This window comes from Columba livia, chromosome 22 (assembly GCF_036013475.1).
Source record: "Columba livia isolate bColLiv1 breed racing homer chromosome 22, bColLiv1.pat.W.v2, whole genome shotgun sequence".
Taxonomy (NCBI): Eukaryota; Metazoa; Chordata; class Aves; order Columbiformes; family Columbidae; genus Columba; species Columba livia.
Genome location: NC_088623.1, coordinates 4,764,715 through 4,789,344, shown reverse-complemented (window position 1 = coordinate 4,789,344; position 24,630 = coordinate 4,764,715). Strand labels below are relative to the sequence as shown.

Sequence of the window (24,630 nt, the reverse complement as noted above, 5' to 3'; positions counted from 1 at the left end):
CAGACCCAGGGACCCTCATCTCTTTCCATCTCCGCTGTTTGCTTATTCCCTCGCTAAGCACATACCCTGAAGGACTCGAAACGCCAGGCTCGATTTGGCAGGAGGGAAGGTGGTTTAATGAAGTATCCAGTATCTCAAACCACCGAAGGATTAAAGCAAGGAAGGGGTTGGAACTTCTGTGAAAACTCAGTCATTAGTGAAGCCCGAGGGTAGATGCAATTGTTTTCTGTTTTTTCCTCCCTTTGATGACCCAGTTTTTTAATCTCATCAGCACCAGGCTTCAGTGTTAATTTTTAAATATGCTTGGGTAACTGAGAACATTAACTATTCATGATCTTATCTTCAATAGCTGCTGGTTCTCTGACACTGTGCCAGGGTTGAGCCGCACATAATGAACCAGGGAGAGCTGACCTTACCAGGGAAAGCGAGAGCTGGTTTTTCCTGCGCGTCTTGTTGAAACCATCCCAGGACGGGGTGGGGTTTCACAACCCTCGTGCTCCTGGGTGAATCAAGGCTTGTGGGGCAGTCTCATCAAGGCCAACCCTCTGCAATTGCCGTGGCTTTAGAATATGTAAGAACACACACAAAAAAGGTGGGAGTTGGGGATGTTGTGGACACTCCAGGGGCTTTTTTTCCCCCTAGAAAAACCCACCAGTCTGTAGGTATGAGGAGCATCCCGAGCTGGCTGGAGGTATGTCCGTCCAGCCAGGTACAGCCTGGTACCAGCACTGGAGCAATCTTAGGTTATCACAGTATCACAGTATGTTTGGGATTGGAAGGGACATCAAAAAATCATCTAGTCCAATCCCCCTGCTGTAGCAGGAACACCTATGTGAGGTCGCACAGGAACATGTCCAGGCGGGATTTGAATGTCTCCAGGGAAGGAGACTCCACAACCTCCCTGGGCAGCCTGTTCCAGTGTCTGTCACCCTCACTGAGAAGAAGTTTTTTCTCAAATTTAAGCGGAACCTCTTGTGTTCCAGTTTGAACCCATTACCCCTTGTCCTATCATTGTTTGCCACCGTTATCAGGCACATGAGCTGATAAATACAGAGGCCAGGAGCCTGCATGCAGAGAAAAGGCAGCCCTTCCACTCTTGCTACGAGGGGAGAAAACAGAAGCAACGCCATCTGCTTACAGCCCCGCTTCTGCTTTTTGGATGTTTCAGCAAAGGTCCTGCGGACAGGGAGGTGACCCGGGCCACGAGGAATCGGGCAGCGCTGCCAAACACGTCACCTCTTGCTGCAGAAACGCAGGCAGGGACCCACGGTGAGGCTGCCAGCGGCTGCCCGGCCGTTCCCCCAGCGCTCAGGAACCGCGTTGCACTCTCCGTCAGCAAGAACAGAGGACGAGGCGGCTACAGGAGCTCAGGTTAACTCGGGAGAAGCGACACGGCGCTGAGAGCTGTGAATAGGTAAAACCGCGAGGCGAACAACACAGAGCACGGGAGAGCAAAGGTGATTAATTATCAGAACACGAACCAGCACGAGAATACAGTGATAAAATGGAGTAAGTTATCCAAAGGGATAAAACATGCTTTTAGGAACGATGGTACAGGGACACGGGCACACACTCTCGCCAACTCACCTGTGCTGAGTCTGTTGCCAGAAAGAAAAGATCCCTTTGGTAGTTCAGAGGATGTGAGTGGCAGGAGGAGAGTGCTGGGAGCAGGGCGATGTGCCAGTCTTCTGGCCCTGAGTCACCGGCACCGGGGGAGGTGGACCCCACATTTCTAGAAGTAGGTGTTTCCTACTGGAAAACTGAAATAAGAATCACAAAATCAGAGAAGGGGGGAGGCTGGGAGGCACCTCTGGAGGTCGCCGTGTCCAGGGCTCTGCTCAGGAGGGGCACCTGCAGCCAGTTGCCCAGGAATGTGTTCAGACAGGAAAGTTCACTGTCTTTTTTTCCCTATGAAAATTCAATATCATAGAAGAAAAAATGAATTATTTAATCTGCAAACTAACAAAATTACACAGGATGCTCAATGTAGATAGCGTTTTATTGAATGAAGGTATATTACAATAGACAAATATATTACACATGCTATACAAAATATACATTCGTATGTGAAAAAAATATAAATAGACACTAGGACATAGCAATAGGGAACACGAGCAGCTTTGCTTATGAACCTCTGGAGTTCCTGCACTGTGAGTACTTTGGCATTGATTGAAGAAACGGTTTGTGTTGCTGAGAACAGAAGGGCCGCTCCGTCCCACCTGCACCCCTGCAGGGAAGGGGAAAGCAGACACCCCATTTTTGGTCAGTCTGCCTCGGAACCTTTTGCATGACAAGGTGTTCAACCGCTCACAGGCTTCAGCTACTTACAACCAGCTTACGGCCTCAAGAAATACCACTGCACATGGAAGGATGCAAGTGTCCTAATTCATAATAGCAGCTCTACAGGCCAATATCTCCCAGAATCAAATGCAGCTTTAGCTCTTCAACGGCTTCAAGAGCAAGCGGTTCAGTTTGTTCTGGTGCCGACGGCGTTACTTTTGAAGCCCTGGTCCTGGCACATCTCACCTACCTATGGGGAATTGAATCTCATCAGGGAGTTGTGCCCAAAGAACACCTGAGGTCTGGACAAAGCTGCACTGGGACAGAGCCGTGCAAGCTCAACTCCACAGAAGGAAAAAGTCAACAGCACTTGCCAAAATGGAGATGGGAGGTGGAGCAGCAGCATCTTCCTGCTCTGCACATACCAAGCAGCACTCGGCCATGGCAGCCGGGGTGAATATTGGGGAACAAGGATGAGATTTGGCTGCTGTAGTTTCCTGTCTTGACCTTTCTCATCTGGATTTAAACTGACAGGACCGGGTTCCTGCAACAGAGAGAACTTTGGATTGAAAATAAGCACCATGTCTTAAATAAGCCTGGAGGAAATAAAACCAGAAAGGAATAAGCTTGAGGTTCTTCTTTTAGAATGTCTGTTATTAAAACATTTCAGAGCCCAAAGAGAGTTTAACACACCTGTGTCTCTCTCTGCTGGACAACTGGATCCTCTCCCTACTAAAGCTGCTGGCTACCAAAGCAACCGCAGTGGCTTTGAGAGCACAGTAAGAGCCCTTGATAATATTTGCTCGTTTGCATAGATCTGCCTATTGTTCATGCCCAAAGAGCTGTGGGAAAATCATCATTATTCCCACCACTTCCTCACTCATTTACTCAACCCATAGTGTCCAAAGTTTCAGCTGTGATTCCGCATGACTGCATCTGATGCTCCAGACACACACCCTTCTGTCTAGGAATGGCTCGACGGGAGCTCTCACATACCTCCCTTGGGTTGGTCCAAAAAGGTCTGTCTGTCTTTATAAAAATAACGCCATGCAGCTGTTTTTGTTCTACTCCACATCCTACAGCTTGGAAAAAAATGCAACAATGACTAGTAAGAAAGCCCCTCGCTCTTTGGTGTGAGTATTCAGCATAACGTCAGAACACTGGCACTGAGCACATCGTACTGGCTAAAAACCCATTGCCGACGAGTCTTCAAGCCCTTCTACACAAAGGTGCGTCTTCCCAGAACAAAGATCTCTTCAGGAAGTCTTATAATGCTCTTCCTTCCAATTCTGTCAGGCACATTTCACTAACTAATGAAGTTTGCGCTTCCTCTGTCTCGGCAAACACTGGGTTTTCAATATTGAGTGGCTCCCTGCTTATCATTTCATCACTCACCTGTCAAATATTTAAACATTTTGGCCACGCTGAGGTCTAAGGAACTATTAAAGAGTTCCATAGGGTAACAATTTTGCCTGATATTTTACAACAGAACACAAGTGTTTTAAACTACATGTGCTGTGCAGAGGAAACAAATGCAGAGCCATTTATCAAATGATCTCACGATTTACCTGACGCTTCTCATCACAACATTCTTTTTCAAAGTTCACTTAACTCGCAGCTGGGAGAAAGACACAGACACCTCTGTGCAACATACACGATACAAAGGCTTTTTTAAAGATGAAAGCTCAGATAAGCTTCTGAAACAAAGCACTCAGAACTCCCATCTTGCAGCTATTTTACCAGATGAGCAGGAGGAAATATTTTGTGCACTATTCTTTTTGTTTGCTATTTACAAGAAGCTCTTGGAAGCCAGATACCCCAGCCTGGAATACAGTTAATGTGGGTTTGTTGGGCTTTATGCTCCTCTGGGCAAAATGGGAATTAAATAGAGACTGAAGGATGCTCTCAACACGGGTCAAAGCGGGAATTCTGCTCACGCCATGGAATGGATCAGCCTGCAGTCGGGTCAGCCGGGCTTAACGCACACAGAGTTGTATGGAACAACAAAATGCATCAATATCACAGTTTCGCCACATACCTAGAGTAAATTCACTTCTTTCCAACCCAAAAGACAGCTCCATCCCCTCAGAAACAAGCTTTCAGTCCCACCAAAAACCCCAAACAACCGACAGAAACATATGGCTTGATCCGCAGCTGTCGAGGCTAACAGTATGATACATACTTTGGCATAATAAAAAATATATTTACATTACAGCCAACACATTTATATGCTTAGTGTATACAAAATATTTATAAATGCAAATGTATTTACAACTAGAGTCCATTATTCATAGGAGAAAACAAGCCCCAGAGTTAGACTGGTAACAGACGCCCGCAAACAATCTAAGAACAAAAAGCTGGCCAAGAGTTTTACGCTTACAGTTACTGGGGAATTCCACGAGGAGGCCCTGAACACGAGCAGACAATGTGGTGTGAAACAGCTATGCGTCCTGGAGAGATTTTCAAAGCATGCACCCACACAAAGGCTGCTTCCAACATCAAAAAATCCACCTTTTAATGCTATTCTTGGGGATATATCATCCATGTGTTCTGTTGCACGTTCCCATGTTCCAATACACAGAAATCCAAGGAAAAAGGGCACGTGGTGCCTCCTCCTACGGAGTCTGACCCTGTTTGGTCAGCCTGGGATTGCAGACACACGCAACACAAGCATCTTTGGCCTTGGGGTTAGTCCTGAGGTAGTAAATACAAGAAGTCACTTGATGTGGATTTGCTTTCAAGGCTTCATGTTAGCGTCTTACGTGGTTTCGCTATAGTCATGAATGTTCCGTGTCCTATTAAAGTCAAAGTTATGGTCACGTAACCTGTGGCAAGGCCGGGGTGAAGCGGCTTGTTCGCGGTCGCTGTCCATAACGCCCTCGTTGCGCAGAGGCCGCGGGGTCTCACGGGCTGGCTGCTGATGCACAAAGTGGGAGTGAGAGCACGTCAGGTCTTTGCTGACTCCCCATAAAGGGAGCTGGAAAGGTTCTGAGGAAGAAAGATTAGAAAATGAATAGGAGTGACCCCACGATAGACACACCAGACAGATCTGAGTTGTGCAACTCAGTAACAGCAGTTTTTACGAGGTCATTTGCCCCGTTTTTGAGAGCATATTTTACTGGATTCCTGTCTTGGCAATTTGTTACAGTAACCAGAAAAAACACCCACGGTTTCAGTGTGAATTTATAAAAAGGCTACCTGGAAGAAAGTCAACATAAAACCAATCAATTTACTGAAAAAAAATCCTCGGGTTCTTTGAAACTCAGGCCAGCTCAAACAGAAGGGCTACTTGAATTTCCTCCGTGAAGCTTCAACTCTTGGCTAATAAATGTCCTTGAACACATGCAAAGGATCACATTCCACAAGCTTTAAGCAACGAACCACAGATTAAGAAATACCATCTTTTTAACATCACCCTCTTCAACTCTTGGGTGCTGGATGTAAACTGAGGACGGGTGGTTAAATGCAGACCAGTTACTCCACAAACCGCGGTCACTCGAAAAATCAGCTGTGCCAAAAGCCAAGGGCAGCACTCGGACGGCCAGAAGTAACAGGGAGTACAAAACAAAAGGGAAAAGGCGACACTCACCATTAATCTGCTGGGAGGAGATTTTCTTTTCGCTTATTTTGTCATGGTTGGTAAGGAAGACAGACATGTCTCTGTCTGCTAGGAGGTTATCGAGAGCACTGGTTTCATGCTGGGTGCGTGCTGGGTATGTTTCCTTGGGCATCTGCACCATGAAATTAGGGAGTGTTGGATCCAGAGCGTCCTCTTCAGTGATGTAGGCATAGGGACAGTACTCTCGCGTCCTGGAGTAGATGTTTGCATTGTCATAACAGTCTGAGCAGATCACCAACGGCGCTGCGGCACCTGCCAAACACAGTGGGAAAATAAAACACCGTCAAAGGGGATCCTGATTCAGACTCTAGTGCAGTGGGACTACAGACGAGAGTGAATGGAGAACGGGAGAGGTGGGAAGAACTGAAGGACCACTTCTGAAAGCCAGCCTAGATAAGGACTGAATGGCTCCTCAGCATTTGGATGGTAAAGATAGCATCTCTACAGACTCAATGACATAAATATCCTGAAAAGCTTTAGTTATGACTGTAGGAAGTGGACTATACATCTGACAGAGGCAGCAATTTCATGCTGAGGACAAAAGGTACAGCAAGCCGTCTTCCAAGCTAACTTTATTTCCACCTCTAGTACCTGGGCTCTTGAGACACCAAAGAAAAGACACAGCATAAAAATCTACCTTGATATTTATCCCAGGAATTTCCTAACGACATCCCCATCGTGCTAAACAGAGCACAAACCCTGAAGCCAAAAGCCTCTGGAGGGAACTGCGCTGCTCTGGCACCTGAAGGACAGCAGTCACAACATCCCCGTGCAAAGGCACTTGTAGCTTATGTGAGCTCACACGTTTGCTGGACAAAACTTGTCCAGCATATGTGAGCTCACACGTTTGCTGGACAAAAGGTTAAACGACACACATGGAATGCAGAAGCCTTGATAGCAGCATATAAACCCACTAGAAGAAAAGCTGGAGAGGAGGAGATGCCTCAAATGAAGAACGATCGATGGAAATTTTACGATCAACCTCAATTTTTCCTCTAGAAAAAGCCACTTTTGATGTTACTCTGCAGAACTACCCTGCGTTGCACAACATTGCTGCCAGCCGTGAGGACTAAACAGCGCACTGGCGTGTGCTGAAACACCGGGAACACACAAGAGCGCTTTGCTTACCATCTGCACCTTTATGCACGTAGCTGCCGGCGGGAGGCATGAGCTGCTGGTGGCTCCCGGCCTCCGAGTTACTGTAGCCTTCCTGTGGCTCCGACAGCGTTCCCTGCGAGGAGAGGTAGCTGGGGATGTCCGCAGGTAGGTTCATCTCCTCTGCAAGGCACAATTAACAGCTAATTGTGAAGATTTCGAGGTAGTACCAACACTATTACTCATATTAACATCATCCAGAATTTCCACTCATATATGTTTAGCTTTTTAGTGCCTCAGTGGTTATAAATCTGTACAGCTAGTTCCAAACTAACAGGGCCAAGAGGGGAATTTACCACATTATTCCAGGTCCTGAAAACATCTCTAAGTTTTTTCAAACCTTTCCAACCTTTACAGTTTTTCTTCAACGCAGAACAAATCTGGGGTATAAGGAATAAAATTAACACACTTTTGATACTTAATAAACCCTCTAGAATGAAGGAATTTGAGCAAATCCCTGAGAGTATTTTAGAAAGCAATCTTCAGTTCTTCAATCCTATCCATCTGTTAGAAATCCAGAAATTTCACCGCCGCTCAACAAGTGTTTTGGATCAAAACCAGTGCTGAAGACGGCTGCTTTTGCGCTTTACCTGTGTTAGTGATGCTGTAATCTTCACTCTTCCTCCGCATGTGGTAGATAACGATAACCCACACCAGGGAGGTTCCCACAACGCAGCACACCACGACAATAATCACAATTCCCACTGTCGTCCAGCCGTCCTCCTCGTGGACAATGCCGCCCTGGGAAGAGTCACAATTCGGGGAAGCCAGGACGTTTAGGTAAATATGGCCACGCTCGGTGCCCAGCGTGTTGGACATGATGCACGTGTACTTCCCAGCATCTTCTAGGCCGGCGTCCACGATGATAAGGAGTTGATTTGCGGCAGCAAAAAAATGCCGTTCTGTGACGGTCAGAGGGCCGTCGTCTTTGGTCCAGTTGAGGCGGGGGGCAGGGCTGCCGCCCGCGATGCACTGCAGGACGGCGGTTTCACCGCGCGTTACCGTTCTGTCTTCCAGGGGCCGAACGAAGGAAGGAGTTTCTGTGACAGCAGAGGAAAAAAAGAATCAAAGTTGTAAGATAATTTTATTGTGCAACACCGGTGTGTGCCCCATGGTATTTATAAAATACCCCCAGGTATTTAAAAATCTGATCTTACAACCTGAAGGTAAAGTTGAGCAATGAAACACATGATTCAGGAAATCCTATGAGTTCAGCTCTTCCATGGATCACTGCAGCTAATGCAGGTGTAGCAAACACCCCCAGAATTATGCCAGCCAGTCTGCTGCTTTATGTATTCCAATTCTAAATTGGCATATAATGTTGTAAGTCAGTGTCTTCAATAAATACTGCACTCCAGAGGGAACTGCCCTTCCACTATTACTCGCATTACCTGCAACTGAATTTGTTCTAAGACAATACAAATTATCTATCTAATTTATACTGCAGGATTGATATAGCTCTCTGTTCTCTTCTGTCAGCACTGTAGCTTGGCTTTTAAAGCTTCGCTGTTCAGAAATGTCTGCATTCAAATGCCCCAAAACCACACAAAGCAGTTAGAGATGCTGCTCCAGAGGCAGCATTCTTAAACGTAACATTTGGAGGAGAGGAGGTGGGGTAACCATGGGGAAAATAAAGTCTTCTCTTGTTCCTTATTGCAGAATACTGTCTGCAGATAGAGGAAAATTATGTTCTTTGTATTTTAACTTCATTCTTTAGCACTTTACTCACAGATAAGCTAAGCCACCGCCACAGAAGTGAAGTGACCCACACGCAAGCACAGATGAACCCACCACTTACCCAACACGGTCAGCGTGGCGTTCGCTGACAAACCACCCGCGATGTTTTGCGCCATGCAGCTATAGATTCCCATGTCTTCGATTTTCACGTTTGCAATGAAGAAGACGTCGTCCTCGGGCATGACGTGCATCCTCCTCTCTCTGGCCGCAGGGAAGTCTGTGCCGCCGTCTTTCTGCCAGGAGATCTGCGGCGGGGGGTGACCCTCTGCAGCGCACTCCAGCCGGGCCATGGCCCCGGTGCGGATGGTGAGATCCATGGGGGTTTTCAGGAAAGAAGGTAATTCTGGATCAAAGGAGACGTAGTATCAGTATTTTCAGTACCAGGGAAAAAAGCGACAGAAGCTCCACAGCACAGAGAATGTCTTGAAACACACAAATCTGAAAGACACCTGTAGCTCTCCCTAAGAGAGAGGCGGATTCTGCTGAAGAATTGCACAAGTTTTCTGCAGTCATTTCTAATAAACCTGTCCTCCAAATTTAAATATGCTATCTATAATGCTCATTTAAGATAATGTGAGGGACATTTCTCATGGAGAAAAAACAGTGAAAAAAAAAGGTTTAGCCTTCTTCATAAGCCCTTCATCAGACTTTTTCTTCCTTGGTTACATCTCATCCGTTCAAGTCTGCATTACCTGTCCTAGATAAGCAAAGCAACATGGGCACCTCTGCTCTCAGACACAATGGGGACCAGTGCTCCACTGAGTGACGTGAACATCATCTTCTTACCTTCCTTCCCTTCAGCCAAAATCAATACAATCATTATGGCTAAAACCAACTGATATTTCAGAGCTTGTTTCGAGTCTCCCCAGTTGTTTTTGGCTGAATCTTCCCTGGCTTTACGAACATATGGGAAAAGTGCTTAGTTCTGAAGAGACAGCAGAGGGAGCTTTTAGTTTAAAAGATCCTACCTCCACTTAACTATATGAACAATTAATTGTGTTATAATGAAGGCATGGGACATATCTGCTCTTTTCAAAAGTGAGCAGAAGACTTTTCACCCACAGAAAAAAAAATGAAATCACTTCTTTCCTCCTGCATAAAAAGATGTTGTATACTTCTAAATACCACTGAGACAGCCTTGCAAGACTATCTTGGGTCAGCTCTACTGAAAAACAGACTTGTAGCTGTTTAAGTAGAGCTTTAGGGTAAAAGTGTCCTTCTCTTTTAGGGTAAAAGTGTTTCTCCTTTGTTACCATGATTGCTTACCATTGACAGTCAGCTTGGCTTTGTTGGAATAATTGGAGCCGAAGTGATTGGTGACGATGCACTGATACTTTCCTTCATCGGTGAAGTTCACACTGAAGAGGTGCAGGACAGTGGTATACTCGACCATCTCGCCACTTTGTTGCTGGTATCTGGCAAAATTCTCGACCTCGGCGTCGTACAACACTTCACTGTCCTTACGCCAGGCGGTGGACATGGGCGAATCACTGCTGCTCACAGCGCTGCACGTCAGGGTCACGTTCATGCCTCGCAGGGCAACCGTGGTCTCAGGATGCACTCTGATCTGCGGTTTAGGGAAATTATCTGAAAAGAAAAGCACCAAGATTAGTTATTTTCCTCTTCAATTTGCAATGAATACTCACTCAAAAGACAACATAAGCAGAGAGCTTTGGGAACACGTGTCCTTCTTGAGGTGCACATATTCAGCTGTTTTCAGTTGGAAACCAAGCTGTGAAAGAGGATTAAAACCACCCGTAGGCACACAGCAAGCACTGGGAACACTCAGTGTAGAAGTGCGGTCCTGAGCAATGCCCTGTATTCTGTACAACTGTCTGGAACTTGCTATATTTAGTCCACACACAAAAGCCGTGCTCAGCTGAAGAGCCAGCCTATTTTACAAAGGACTGAGACTTATTCTCAAATAGTTTAGATATCTTTAGGGGCCTTTAAGTTTTACGAATACAAAGCGCAGCAAGCTGGCAGTTCACTCTATCTCATCCCACTTGATAAGAGTTATTTCAATACCTATTATTTCAGCAAAGACATTCTCAGAGGCACACACAGCATTCAGTGTCAGGCACCACAGTGGTGATATTAGAATGGAGAAGCAGGTGCTTGCGCCCACATGATGATTATTGTAGCCTTTACCACCACGTGAAAGAATTGCGTACACACGAGTAACACTTATCAGACTGCTCACCCACAAAATGAAACAACAGGCTATTTCCAAGCCTGCCACAGACTTCACACGTGACTCTGGGCAAAGAGCCTCTCAGTTTTCCATCTCACGGTTACAAAAATAAACAGGCTTAAGTCTGCAGCTGTGGTGGCAGAACCAGATAAACATTATGGAGCATCAGAAAATGCGGTAGAGTATTAACTACTCTGGTCTTGCTGGTATGGATAAGAATCAATGAGGATGTGTCAAACAGCCCTTGCAAAGCTAAAGGGACAATGGAAGCATCATCAGTTTTTAACAGTAACCTAAACGAAAAACAATGTACTCTCACAGAATGATTCCCTCAGGTTAGCAAAAAGAAATAGAATTAAATCCCAAGCTCCAAAGCAGACCCAGTGATGTAGAAAGGCCCACACGTGCATCACGGCCAAGACCACCAGCCCCATTTCAGAGAGGTGCCTGCGTAGGTTTGTGTCACCGTGTTATTATACCAAAAGTCCTTAACGATACCAACCACAGACGAAGTCGTCGGGGTCCACGCTGAGCAGGCTGTGTCCTGCCAGCCACTCGGGGTGGGCACAGCTGACGTTGGGGGTCTGCAGGCGGCTGTCGCTGAGCCACTGTGGCAGCCACTTCAGCTGGCAGTCACACAGCAAGCTGCTGGTGTTCAAAATGCTGCAGACACAAGGCAAAAAAATCAAAGTTTCCCATTTCACGTTCCCATGCGGGATTTCATGCAACAGCTTGAAGTGTGTATGTTCAGAAATGGCCAAGATTTACAGCATTCTTTTATGCCTATAGGTATTTATTATAAAATGCTAGCTATATATGCTATATACAACCCAGAAAAACTTTCCCTCTATGTCAGCATTAAAACCTTAAACCTTTTTTATTTCTGAAGAAAATAACCTTGGACTTTTGACTTCAAAAAAAAAAAAATTGAGCTTGTATTTACAATTATCCCATCTCTCTTTAAAGTAACTAAAAGGAACGTAACACTGTAGAGCAGCTCTATGTCTCAAACTAAACACGCTTGCCATTATGAAATTAGTGTAAGCCTCAGGATTCATTTTCATGCCAGCTAATGAATATTTGAGAATGAAAGCGATTTGTTTCATGCAGGTATCTATTGCAGATTGTTTTCTCTGCTCCACAGAAAAACTGTGATCAGGAAACAACGATGGGTCACTTTTCCCCCCATCTGCTTTCAGTTTCCTAAATATTATGTAAGAGTATGACTGATTGGAGACAACCCAGCAAGTTAACAAGAAGTGATCTGCTGCCACATAAACCCGGCAGTGGAAGAGACACACAAGGAAACCAGAACTCCAGCGCGTTGTTTGCTGTACATACCAACAACTCCTCACTTTGAAGATACGTTAGACAAGGCGGCAAAAGCCTTTAACACCTAAAATGTGTCTCCTCAAACTGGCAGATCTTGTGGACTAACAGTCCATCTGGACGAGATTAACTAATGGAATAACAGTTTTAAAACAGATTACATAATATTCAGGGACTTTAACTTGGAGATGACGGACTTACAGTAGGATTAGTCTTGGGTGTGAAGGTCACTTCACATTATACTTTAAGTGTCTGAAGATCACTAGAGGCTCCAGCAGCTTAAACATCTGCTGAGCAAATCAAAATTCTCATCTAGCTGTGAATTTTGAAGTCTTTTCCTTGCCCCCCAAAATGGAAGAGAAAATGTAGCATTTGCTATGCCCCCCCACAGATTCCTGACGAATTATTTCTTTTGTTCACTGTCTACACGCCACCATGTGCCGAGTTTGCTACAAAACCGTAAGATATGAAAAACTTAATGGCTCAGGAAACAGAGGTGCAGATTTTATCAAACCTTAAATCTAAGTACACTACTAACGACTTTGAGTCGACAACTTATCAGTATTGCTTTAAACATTTTATAACGAAAGCAGACACGCTTCAGTCAACTTCAGCCAATCCTATGGTGGCCAAAGGATTCTTTACATGGTAAGACTCGTAAAGAACCTCTAAAATAACTGTCATGAACTTACAGCTCCTTCAGGTGAGTCTGGGCAAAAAAAGCATTTTCTTGGATGGACATGACTGCATTGTTGCTTAAATCTCTGTAAGTTAAGCAAAGAAAACAATAATGGGTAAGTATGATTTCATATGCTACCTTCAGTTAAATTCTTGAGAATAAGAGAGAGAATACAGGACTGAAGTAGACAAATAACTAAAAGCTCTACAAGGCAAAATACTTACAGGTGTTCAAGTCCTTCAAGACCAGAGAATGCTTTTTTGGTAATTGACTTAATCTGGTTTCCCTGCAAGATTCTGAAAGACAAAATCCCCCCCAAACCCAGAAACCAGCTTGAATGTCAATATGAGTTCAAAAATAAGACCCAAAAGAAATTCCCGTTGATGTTTAACTACGGTTTTTTCTAATCGTAGCTGAGCTAAAAGATCGAATACTGTTTTTAGAGCTTAAAAACTCAACTCATTTTCCCAAGAGTTTCTTTTCCGTTCTTACTCATGGATTTGGGTTAGAGATGTGTCAGCAGATAATTTAAGTCAGTAGAATGAAACAGGGATAAGTACAACTTGGGAGCAGAGCAATAACTTCCTAATACCAATCTGCTGCAAACACACCCTCACGCCAAGCTACTTGGTAAAAGCAAAGTCTATAGCTCCACAGGATGGTGCTTCCTACAAAGCACATGGCACTGGATGGAAAGCGCATAGTCTAAGCGCCGAAAAGCTGGTAATTTAATAGCGTTTCATGGTTGCTCCAAACACTTTGTGGTTTGCCGGTTGGTTGGTTTTGATAAGCAACAACTTTTACCTGCACTAAAGCAGCACAAAAAGTTACAATCGTCACACAGCGGGACTGGGCTATTCAATAATAAATGCAGCCAAATACTTATGCTTTATTTCTTCATACTGGTGCTGCTAGGTGATCCAGTGCTACGCAGACCCAAACACTCCTAAACATGGAACCCAAGCCTATACCAAGAGGTTGCAGCACAAGTGGAGATACAATGAACACAGCTGCCAGCTGGAAAGGCTTTCTGCCTCGTGTCATTGATTTACAGTTACTTAATATTTTGCACTCTGCGTGCCTGGGAAGTATCGTCATTGCAATGGTTTGTAATACGTACAGTTTATCCAGCCTGCTGAGTCCCACAAATGCTTCATTTGCATCTTCTATGGCCCAGGAGATCTCGTTGTTCCGCAAATCCCTGTGGGAAAGGAGATATCTTATAATGAAGACGTATAACATCATTGTGACCCTGCTAGCGGCGAAATGGGGAAGAGACCCATCTGTGGGACCTGCTGGGGTGTGTGGCACAGCGTCACCTGGAAAGGCTCAAATCTTTTATACCACTAAACTTGTCAAGAGATGAATTTTTCAGGGAAAATACGACTTGTTCAAGATTAGCGGTGCAGACAGAACCACAAACAAATTCTGCTGTGCAACTTCTTGATGTGGTGTGAAAGGAAAGACCCAGTTTGACGAGCACTTCTCATGTGATGGATTATTTACCAGAAGCTGGGAGAGGCTCCCGAAGCAAGCTGGTTCATGTCAGTGAATTAAACAATACAGTAGCAGCATTAATCTTCCTGAGTAACAGGCTTATAACAGCATTAGCATATAAAGAGATTACACACAGGTTATGGTGTAAGGCTGCCAGGTACAAAGCAGTAGATTTTCGGAATGAAGTTGATATTCTGCTCCCAGATCTTGTTACCAGCTAATGGGATTTCTGTTTGACCTCTGCACAGCACTTCGGCCCCTCACGTGGAGGAGCGGTCTCAACAGCAAAAGCAACACGGCAATATGGTTTACAGAGGATTAAATGCTTTTTAGCAACAAGGTGAAATTAATTCAGTTGCATTTTTAGCCAGAATGGAATGGACTGAGCCAGGAGTTTCTGTCAAAACCACAGGTTTTCTATGTTATGACACCACATTGCACAAATCCCGGCAGACCAGAGTGTGTTTAAAGGAAGATACAACAATGACAAATGGTTTCTACTGCATTTTACCAGGTATTATATGCATTAGCTTGATGGAGCTTCCAAATCAGTCAACTGACACAGGAAGCAGACTACACATTTTCTTATTTTTCTTACTTTAGAATATGGAAGTCTTGTTCTTAACACCATGCAGCAGTCATTGCCACAATTAATATATATAAAGTTTAGGACAAAGAGAAAAGAATTCCATGATTCATGCATCACAAGGTCTCAACAAATATGGCCTTGACACTTGGTCATAATAAGTATTTTCCTCTTTGAAAGTTAAGGTACTGGACACGGATGTGATCTAATGAGAAGAACGACTAGATGAATAATATGCCATTTTTTTCCAAGTTGCTAATTCTTGTGATTTGAGACTTGTTTCTAGAATCATCTCCAGGTCTGCTGCAGGATTTTAGATTGCGAATGCTGGAGTGGTACCAACGCCAAGCTACTCACAGTATTATGAAGTAAATCATGCAATCCGATGTAAAACTTCAAAACTTCACTGCTATTCTTAGACACACCTTTAATCCTACCTTGCAGTTAATATACAGTTTCTGTAGTTTATTTTCATTAATTAAAGCTACATTGCAGAACAGCGGCAGGAGCTGAACGTACAGAGACATATTTATGTCAGCCTTCACACCGAAACAACCAGTATACAAGCAACAATGGAACTAATCCGACAGCAACACGGTGTCTCCTGTTGTTTGAAGTATTTTTCCACTCCACTACTCACACCACTCAGCAAAATGAGTGAGCAACCCAAAAGAAAAGCCCCTCATTGTGTGAGCTGAGGAGTTGGCTCCTCACGCTTGGCTGCACTCGAATGCTTGGAGCCTGTTAATCACCCCGGCCCTCGGCCGCACATTCCAACCCCGAGCGAACGTCCAGTCTCCGCGCCGTCCGTGCCTCTGAGGAGCCCAGGAAAACCGACTAATTAATCTGCTCTTGTTCTTTTCAATGCTACTCTAAATCTAAGAAATTAGTTGTAATTATTTCATTAAAAGGTTGCATTAAGGTTAACAGAATATGACTGCTTACATAAATCTCTCTGGTGAGTTTGCTTATTTAAGCATTTATTTAATGAACTGACAGAGGGGTTATAAACTTTCACTCCTTTCTCAACTGGCATTGTTTAGGATGATCACAACTGTTCAGATCTACTTGGGACCCTTTTTTTTTGGTTGTTGTTGTTTAAAGAGCCAGGATTGAGTCTTTTCTTGTCAGGAATATCCAACAGCTGCAGCTCCTAGGAAAGGGCCTGGCAAGAGCAGAGCTGTGGCTCTGACAGCAAGAACTCTGACAGCAACACGACTGGTGAAGGGACTTGAACGTAAGACCTATGAGGAGAGGCTGAGGGAGCTGGGCTTGTTTAGTCTGGAGAAGAGGAGGCTTAGAGGTGACCTCATCACTCTCTAGAACTACCTGAAGGGCAGTTCTAGCCAGGTGGGGATTGGTCTCTTCTCCCAGGCAGTCAGCAATAGGACAAGGGGTCATGGGCTTAAACTCTACCAGGGGAAATTTAGGCTGGAGATTAGAAAGAAATTCTTTACAGAGAGAGTGGTCAGGCATTGGAATGGCTGCCCAGGGAGGTAGTGGACTCGCCGTCCCTAGAGGTTTTTAAACTGAGATTGGACATGGCACTTAGTGCCATGATCTAGTAAACAGACTGGAGTTGGACCAAGGGTTGGACTCGATGATCTCTGAGGTCTTTTCCAACCCAATCGATTCTGTGATTCTGTAACTGATCCCACACCCGACTTCAGCACAGAGCAGGGTGGGCTAAACCCGACCTGCCGCAACCAAAAGGGTTCGCTGCCTGGTTTCTGAGCTTCCAACCCCAACTAAAGCACCTGGAATACTGGAATAAAGAGAGGTCCAGGCCAACCGTTCCCTCCACAAAGCCCATTTACACAAGCTGACTACCCACCCCTTCCCAGAACCGGTGTGATGGGCAACTGGGCATCCAAGGTCACCAAGTCACTGTTTTTTGTCACCACTAAAATTAAGTCATTGGTTTGGGTTAGCTGGGCCAGAATCCTGTTATCTTTGCAGACCAAAAAGATGATCAGCCCCATCACAACTGCAGGCAGGACAGCACATGACAACAACAAGACACTGATCTCAGGCTTGCACAGTGCAGTATTCATTGTCTTCACTCCCCAAAAGCTTCACTGCTTTAAACTGAGTTTTCAACTAGAAGGTTTGGGTACTTACAAGGTTCGAAGGTTTGTCAGGCCTCTGAACACACCATCAGCAATGTGACTAATGCGATTGTCACCCAGGTTGAGTTTCTCCAATAAACCAAGTCCCACAAAGGCAGACTCCTTGAGGCGAGTTAGCTGGTTGTATGACAAGTCTCTAGAAACATTGAACATGCACTTTAAAAGGTAAGTAGGGGGATTAATTATGAAGATAATATAAAACTTGATTTACTATTGCACAGAACACTTATAAAAATCAGTTTAATACACAGCATTACCATTGGCCTAACAAGGCAATGGAGTGCTTTGCTTTGGTAATTCACTCTTGCTGCTTATGTGCGATCCAATCTGTTATTGCAACACTCCAAAATCCCCAATGAAGAGCAGCCCACGACTTACAGCTCAGAAAGCCTTTGGCAGAACTCCCATGCATCTGGACTGATCCTGTTAATGGCGTTCTGGCTAACATAGAGTTGTTGCAATGTCCGCAGACCATACAGCCAGCCCTTGTTTACTTCTGTTAAGTTATTATGTTCCAGTTCCCTAAGGAATGAGAAGGAAAAACCATTTGCCAAACAGATCATCAATGAAACATATTTACAAAATTTCACCCTGTGGGTCTCAAAATTACTTACAAACATTAAACCTTAGGCAGCCTGAAATGTACAATTATATTCATTCCACTGAAACCAAAAGAGCCAGTTGAAGTATATGAAGAACTGAGTAACAAAACAGCTGCAGTGATCCAGTGGCAGAAGCAAAACTGTAATCTCTGTTCTCAAAGCCTATTTCTTTTTGAAAACTCTCTTGCTGACACTGCATGGCACAGCCCTGTACTATCTGTGTCAAAACAGTCACACCACAAAGAACCATCCCACGTTAGGGAGAGTGCAAATGAAAACCAGCAAAAAGCAACCTGCAGAGTCAGAGCATTCTTGATCAGCACACGGGAAGAGGTTGGGGAGAGAGTCAATATCTTTCCACCTCTGAAGTAACCAGACACAATATCAAAACAACAGGAAAATACGGATCTGGAAACTGATTTCCTGTGATGCTCATCAATATCTCGGTACGGTCTCGATGTAAGGGAAGCCACACAGGACACAACCCTCCACAGCTAGAGTCCTTAAAAGAAATTCCACAACTAGGCATACTCACAATTCTTCTATATTACCCAGGCCAAAGAATGCTCCGTCCATCAGTCTGCTAAGCCCATTGCGCTGCATTTTCAAGGATTTTAAGGATTCCAGTCCTTGGAATGTAAGACTTTCCACTATTTTAATCCGGTTCCTTTTCAGTTCCCTTTTATAAAAATGACATTTAAATATTAAGACACCTTCTGATAAGCACAATGTTGTGAAAATCAACTCAGACTGAGACGACACCGCGTTTTTAAGCTTTCAAGGCTGCTACTTACAGAAACTGCACGTGAGGCAATTTGAAGATCTTTGGTGGAATCACACTAATCCTATTTCTGTTCAGCTTTACCACCATTAGTGAGCTAGATAAGTTATCCAGACAGCCTGCTTCTAGAGTAGTTATTCTGTTGTTACTCAGATTCCTAGGGAAAGAAAAAAGAAGCCTTTCACATCATGAAGAATTTTATGGACAAAACCACACAAGCACTTCAGAGTGACCACTTCAGTAACGTATAATCTATGATAATCTAATCAATGAGGTCTCCAAGATTATTGCTGGACAGCCAGGGATGCCAGACAGAACAAGTCACTCGTACTTACAGGTACTTGAGCTGCATCCGTGGAAAAGAAGAAGCCTTAATTTCCGAGATAAGATTAGAACTGAGATCTAGATTTTCCAATGAAAGATAAACTTGGAGTTGCTCAGCATTTATTTCGGGGATGGTATTGTGTACCCTGAAAAATACCAGCAACAAATATGATTACCAAAACACGCCATCCTTTCGAGTCGCACAGCCGAAACAGCTACAGGATTCTGTGCACCGTTAGTAGCGCAACTCACAAATGGAACATGTAGCACACACTTCAGGGTGTTAATTCCTAAAGCAATACTCTGAAAATCCAAGAGCTATTTGCCACCTTGACATAGGAAAAGATTCCAACTCCAGGGCCTGTAGTTGGGCTGTTCCTTGTGGGAACTGTCATTCCTGGCCTGAATCCCTCCCCTTCAGAGCTGCCTGCCTTGGTTGACTGCATTTTATTGGTAATTTAGGGTGACTTGATTGTCTAACTGATTTGTATTTCTTTAAAGAGCGCTTACACATTCCCTAAAGCACTTTAGAGGAGCAGTATTTCAAGACAAAAGAAGCTGTTTTCCTACAACTTGATAGCAGAACTCTTAACACAATTCTCCCGTTTGTTAAAGGAGAAAAAGGCAGACAAGTTATTACTTACAAGGAGAGAAGAGTTATGTTTGAAGTTGTTTCTCCAAAATATGGAATTTCACTTAGCTCATTGTAATTCATTTTCCTTCAAAACAGAACAAACAAACAAGATTACTGGCACTTCAAAGAGAAAAAAATACCCTTCTGTACACAGCAGAAATCATTCGTATCACAGAACACAATTAACAATTAAGTTAATAATTGTAGTTGACAAAAAAATATCCCCTGAAACTTGAATACTAATAATTTGAACAATTTAATAATGAACCACACCAGTTATCACCATTTTCATGGATACTGTTACTGTAACTTATAATCAACTATAGTCAAAACAAGCATGTCCCATTTATTTTTAAAAATATTTGTTTTCTAATATTTTATGAAAATGTTTTCTGCTCACGAAGCATCAGTTTTATACTTTAGAGTTTATCCTCACAAAAAAGCAACTTACACTTCTTGTAGTGTATGAACAGACAAATCAATGCTCCAGTTGGATGACAATAAATGATTATGACTTAAATCCCTAGAAAACAAAAAGGAAGAAAAGCTTATAGAAAGTGTGTGCTTCAGTGCCCGCTGGTCTTGCTTATAGGGAACAACCACAGGAGCTGGATTGTTTCAATAGGCAAGAGAGTTGTTCAATCTGGTTTTCATGCCCGTACTGGATGTTGATGCTATTTCTATTGCTTTAACTTTAGAGCAGCGCTTTACTTTTGCTTTAGACTTGGTGTATAAAATGTTACATGGAACAAAACCCAAGCCCGCACCAAATGGGTGCACTTCTGAGAGCTCTTTAAGCACGGACTATCTCTGTTTTGTGACATGAGCCAAAGCATAACCAAGAAAAATCAAGTTTGTGATGGAAACCTGGTTCTACCCATACCGAGGACAAACAGACATCGCTCCAAACCACCTCATCTTTTTGAAACCTTTCTGGTGTGAGTCCAGAACAGAAACAAATCCCCAAACTTCACGCCAACAGCCTGAGCCGCTGTGTGTTTGACAAGCCTGACACCGCAACCGATACCCTCAGCACAGCCAGAGTCCTGAGCAGATAGCACTGAATGCTGCCTGTGAAATCAAATGAATATATAGGTGCATATATATCTGAACACTGCCCGTGTAATCAGAAAGTTGCTGGTTGTGCCTGCCCATCAGTGAGACACCGCGCTCCTCACTTCATTTCCGACGCAGAGATCATTACAGAATCACAGAATCACAGAATGGACTGGGTTGGAAAAGACCTCAGAGATCATCGAGTCCAACCCTTGGTCCAACTCCAGTCTGTTTACTAGATCATGGCACTGAGTGCCATGTCCAATCTCAGTTTAAAAACCTCTAGGGACGGCGAGTCCAGCACCTCCCTGGGCAGCCATTCCAATGCCTGACCACTCTCTCTGTAAAGAATTTCTTTCTAATATCCAGCCTAAATTTCTCCTGGCAGAGTTGAAGCCCATGGCCCCTTGTCCTATTGCTGACTGCCTGGGAGAAGAGACCAATCCCACCTGGCTAGAACTGCCCTTCCGGTAGTTCTAGAGAGTGCTGAGCTCAGCTCTAAGCCTCCTCTTCTCCAGACTAAACAAGCCCAGCTCCCTCAGCCTCTCCCCATAGGGCTTGTGTTCAAGTCCCTTCCCCAGTCTTGTTGCTCTTCTCTGCACCCGCTCCAGCACTTCAATCTCTTTCCTGAACTGAGGGGCCCAGAACTGAACACAACACTCCAGGTGTGGCCTCCCCAATGCAGAGCACAGGGGAAGGATCACTGCCCTTGGCCTGCTGACCACGCTAGTTTGGATACAGGACAGGACACCATTGGCCTTCTTGGCCACCTGGGCACACTGTTGGCTCATGTTGAGCTTCCTGTCCATTAGTCCCCCAGGTCCCTTTCTGCCTGACTGCTCTCCAGCCACTCTGTGCCCAGCCTGGAGCGCTGCAGGGGGTTGTTGTGACCAAACTGCAGCACCCAGCATTTGGCCTTATTGAACTTCATCCCATTGGAATCAGCCCATTTTTCCAGTCTATCCAGATCCGTCTGCAGAGCCTCCTGCCTTCCAGTAGGTTGACACTCCGTCCCAACTTGGTGTCATTCAATCACACAGCAAAGGTTTCTGCTCTCACACAGAACCCGCTATCATTCCCTTGCTCTGAAAAAGCCAAACCCAAAGAGCCCGTCATTTCAGAAACACATTTTTACTGTGAGGCCCATATTATGCAAGATACAGAGCAAACATGCAAAACTTGTATTTTAGAGATTCATCTGGTATTGTGTATAAAATCATCTAAACACTCGTGTTGAGCCAAAGTGGTATTCATTCCTCGAGGAAATAAAACAGAACGCACACACCAAATTGATTACCGTACACTTATTCCTGGAAAATTATTGTAATCCAGCCCAAGTGAGCACACCCGCTGCCTCCCCGGGGCTCTGCGGGTACAGCTCATTCCAGCTGCAAATGCACCAGCTCACCCAAAACACCTGTTGTGAATGGAACTAGCTGAACTAATTAACTGATACCTAATCTCTTTTACTCATCATGTCCCTAGTTACCAGGAAATACAAACACTTTCAGGACTGGAAGGCAGCGACCACCAGCATCGCGCTACCTTTTCCCCCCACCTATGAGCAGGATTTGTGTTCCTTGTTCTGAAGAAAGCGATATTAAGATGCAGCCTTATCAAAAACTATCTCTTTGATTTCCCTACCCTTTTCATCACCTGCCAGGTAACCCACAAAACACATGTAGTTTAGCAGGAAACATGGAGTTACAGTTGCCTGAATACTTCCATCATAAAAAAGAGTTTGGAAGGTGCTCTCTTGGCCTTATTAAAACCAGCAAAAAACCAACAACAGCCAAAAAAACCCCAAGAAATAAAACCAATAACAACAGAAAACCAAACAAACCCCCCACACAAAAAATCCACCCAAGCCCACACACGCACTGGCAGCATCACCTGCAAGTAGTTTGAAAGAATTAGGAAAAACAAGAATGTTTAGTCCTCAAAATCAGGTGAACTGAGAGGGGAAAGCACATCAGGGACTTCTTCATGTGAGAGAAATTAAGCTTTGATTAATTTTAAACAGCTTGCGTGCATTACAGCTCATTTAGATTCAGAACAGCTAGAGTAGTCCTAGGGAAGAAAAAATGTCACCCTCCCCACATACACATACTTTGCGTGCCAAAATCCTGAAAGCCACAACAGAGAAAATACACTTAATTGTTGTTTGCAGCATATGTCCGATTGCGCAATGCAGCGGCAGCACCGCTCCTTCCCATTGCGGTTTGTGCCAAGCCGTTGGAAACGCACCCTCCGTCAGCTTGGGGACAGACATGAGTGTTTGTTGAAGCTTGCAAACCTGCTCCCCAAACAGCAAGGGTATCATTCTGCTTATCAGCCACCTGATGAACCTCCAGCTCACTTTTCCAGGCACTGACACCCTGACAAGTGCTAATGTTAAGATACCCTCGTACCTTTCTAAACAGGAAAGGTTTCACAGACTGGTTAGTTGTATTTCTGTGCAGAAATACACGTTTTCTCTGAATCGTTTCCAATAGGAAGAGAATTATGGAACCACAAAGGGGTAAGAAGGTGACAAGCTTCCTTACACATGCCCAGTTTTTAACACAGATCAGACTGTTGAGTCCTTCTAGAGGAATTCCTGGCCTTAACTGAACATCGGTTTGTATGTTTATACTGTCTCCCAAACAGGCTTTTTTTTCTTGATCTGGAATACTGTTATTTCTATCAACCAAGAAACACGATCACTCCAAAAGATCCTAAGAATTTCTCTGTATGCAAAGGTGGGGTTTGATATCCTTCGTATTTCAGCACCTCTTCCAGCCCAGTCCCCTGCAGCCAAAGATGACACACGCAATGGTGACAGTGACATTAACGACCAAGGAAGGATAAAGGCAAACAGGGCTCAACCCCGTGTGAACGCTATTTAGCACGCTCTCTAATTAAACTCTTGGGAGCAGAGACCGAGGGTGGCTCTTAATTGTGTTGTAGCTGTTTTTTTGGAAAAAACAATGGCAGCAAATGTCAAGGGGAGCCCACAATGGTTTTCCTGAGGGAAAAGAAGGGAGTTGCTGAGCAGGGGAATCAGCAGCCGGAGAAACTGCCACAGCACACAACTGGAATCAGGGGCTGGAAAGGATATTTCCAAGCACAAACACGAGGGATTGTGTCCTACGGCCTGACCTGCAAAGAACGTTAAGTCCTGGCTTGAGTAGCATTATCAAAACCTTACTATAGCCACAACTTCACACTCATTTCAAACGCTTTCTCATTTTTGTGACCCAAACACGGAGCCTCCTCCGGGCGGCTGCGTGTGCAGCGGTGCCGGTCCTCCCGCTCGCGGGAGACGGGCTCCGAACCGGCGGCCGTTCCCCCCACAGCACCCGACCGAGCGCTCCGGGCCCTGAGAACCCACGCACACCGAGCACCGGCCGCCACCGCGCCCGCCCCAGAGCCCGTTCAGGCCCCGGCCCCATACACACCCCCCGCCCGTTAGGCCGTGGCCTCCGCACAGCCCGCCGCCCGTTAGGCCCCGCGGCCTCCCCTCGCCCCGCGCTCACTCACAGGCCCGTGGTGCCGGCGGGCAGCGGCGGGATCCTCCGCGGGCCCGGCCCGCCGGGCAGGCGGTGCCGGCTGCAGTCCAGCAGGCCGCGGCGGCAGGAACAGGGCGCGCCGCAGGGCTCGGCGGCCGCCCGCGCCCACAGCGCCGCCGTCGCCAGCAGCAGCACCAGCAGGGTCCGCGGCAGCGCCCCGCGGGCGGCCCGCACGCCCGGCCCCGCGCCCCGCATCCCCCGGCCCAGCGCGGCCCTGCCCGGCCCCGCGCCGCCCGCCCGGCCCAGCCACCGCGCCCCGCCCCGCTACGTCACACTACGTCACGTCAGCGCGCAGGCGGTGAAGGGCGGGATCGCGCAGGGGGGGCGTGGCTGTGAAGGGCGTGGTCGCGCGGAGGCGTGGCTGTGAAGGGCGTGGTCCTGGGGGGTGGGCATACGGGAGCCCCGCCTCCTGTCCGCCGCGGAGCCGCTGCGGTGTCGCCGGTCGTGGCTTCACCCCCGTCGGGTCGTTCCGTGTCC

At 45.5% G+C, this 24,630-nt stretch overlaps 1 protein-coding gene across 1 annotated transcript; it reads right to left on the bottom strand.

Annotated features, from left to right (window-relative positions):
• Positions 1 to 1,981: 1,981 nt before the first annotated feature.
• Positions 1,982 to 24,409, bottom strand: LRIG2 (leucine rich repeats and immunoglobulin like domains 2). Its single transcript, XM_065038744.1, has 18 exons — positions 24,125 to 24,409; positions 19,998 to 20,069; positions 19,557 to 19,631; positions 18,924 to 19,058; positions 18,602 to 18,745; positions 18,343 to 18,486; positions 17,584 to 17,727; positions 17,198 to 17,341; positions 14,114 to 14,194; positions 13,218 to 13,289; positions 13,007 to 13,078; positions 11,488 to 11,648; positions 10,058 to 10,378; positions 8,853 to 9,134; positions 7,645 to 8,094; positions 7,028 to 7,177; positions 5,870 to 6,151; positions 1,982 to 5,268 (listed from the first exon to the last, which is right to left on the bottom strand). The coding sequence occupies exons 1-18, from the start codon at positions 24,346 to 24,348 to the stop codon at positions 5,039 to 5,041; spliced, it is 3,183 nt and encodes a 1,060-aa protein (XP_064894816.1). The 5' UTR covers positions 24,349 to 24,409; the 3' UTR covers positions 1,982 to 5,038.
• Positions 24,410 to 24,630: the final 221 nt, after the last annotated feature.

Excerpts from the sequence above, each read along its gene's own strand:
- LRIG2 (XM_065038744.1), bottom strand. The coding sequence starts at position 24,348 with ATGCGGGGCGCGGGGCCGGGCGTGCGGGCCGCCCGCGGGGCGCTGCCG. Across the intron at positions 14,195-17,197 it reads CTGACAAACCTTCGAACCTT|GGATTTGCGGAACAACGAGA; the intron begins GTAAGTACCCAA and ends CCTTTCCCACAG. Across the intron at positions 10,379-11,487 it reads CCCCGACGACTTCGTCTGTG|ATAATTTCCCTAAACCGCAG; the intron begins GTTGGTATCGTT and ends TTTTCTTTTCAG.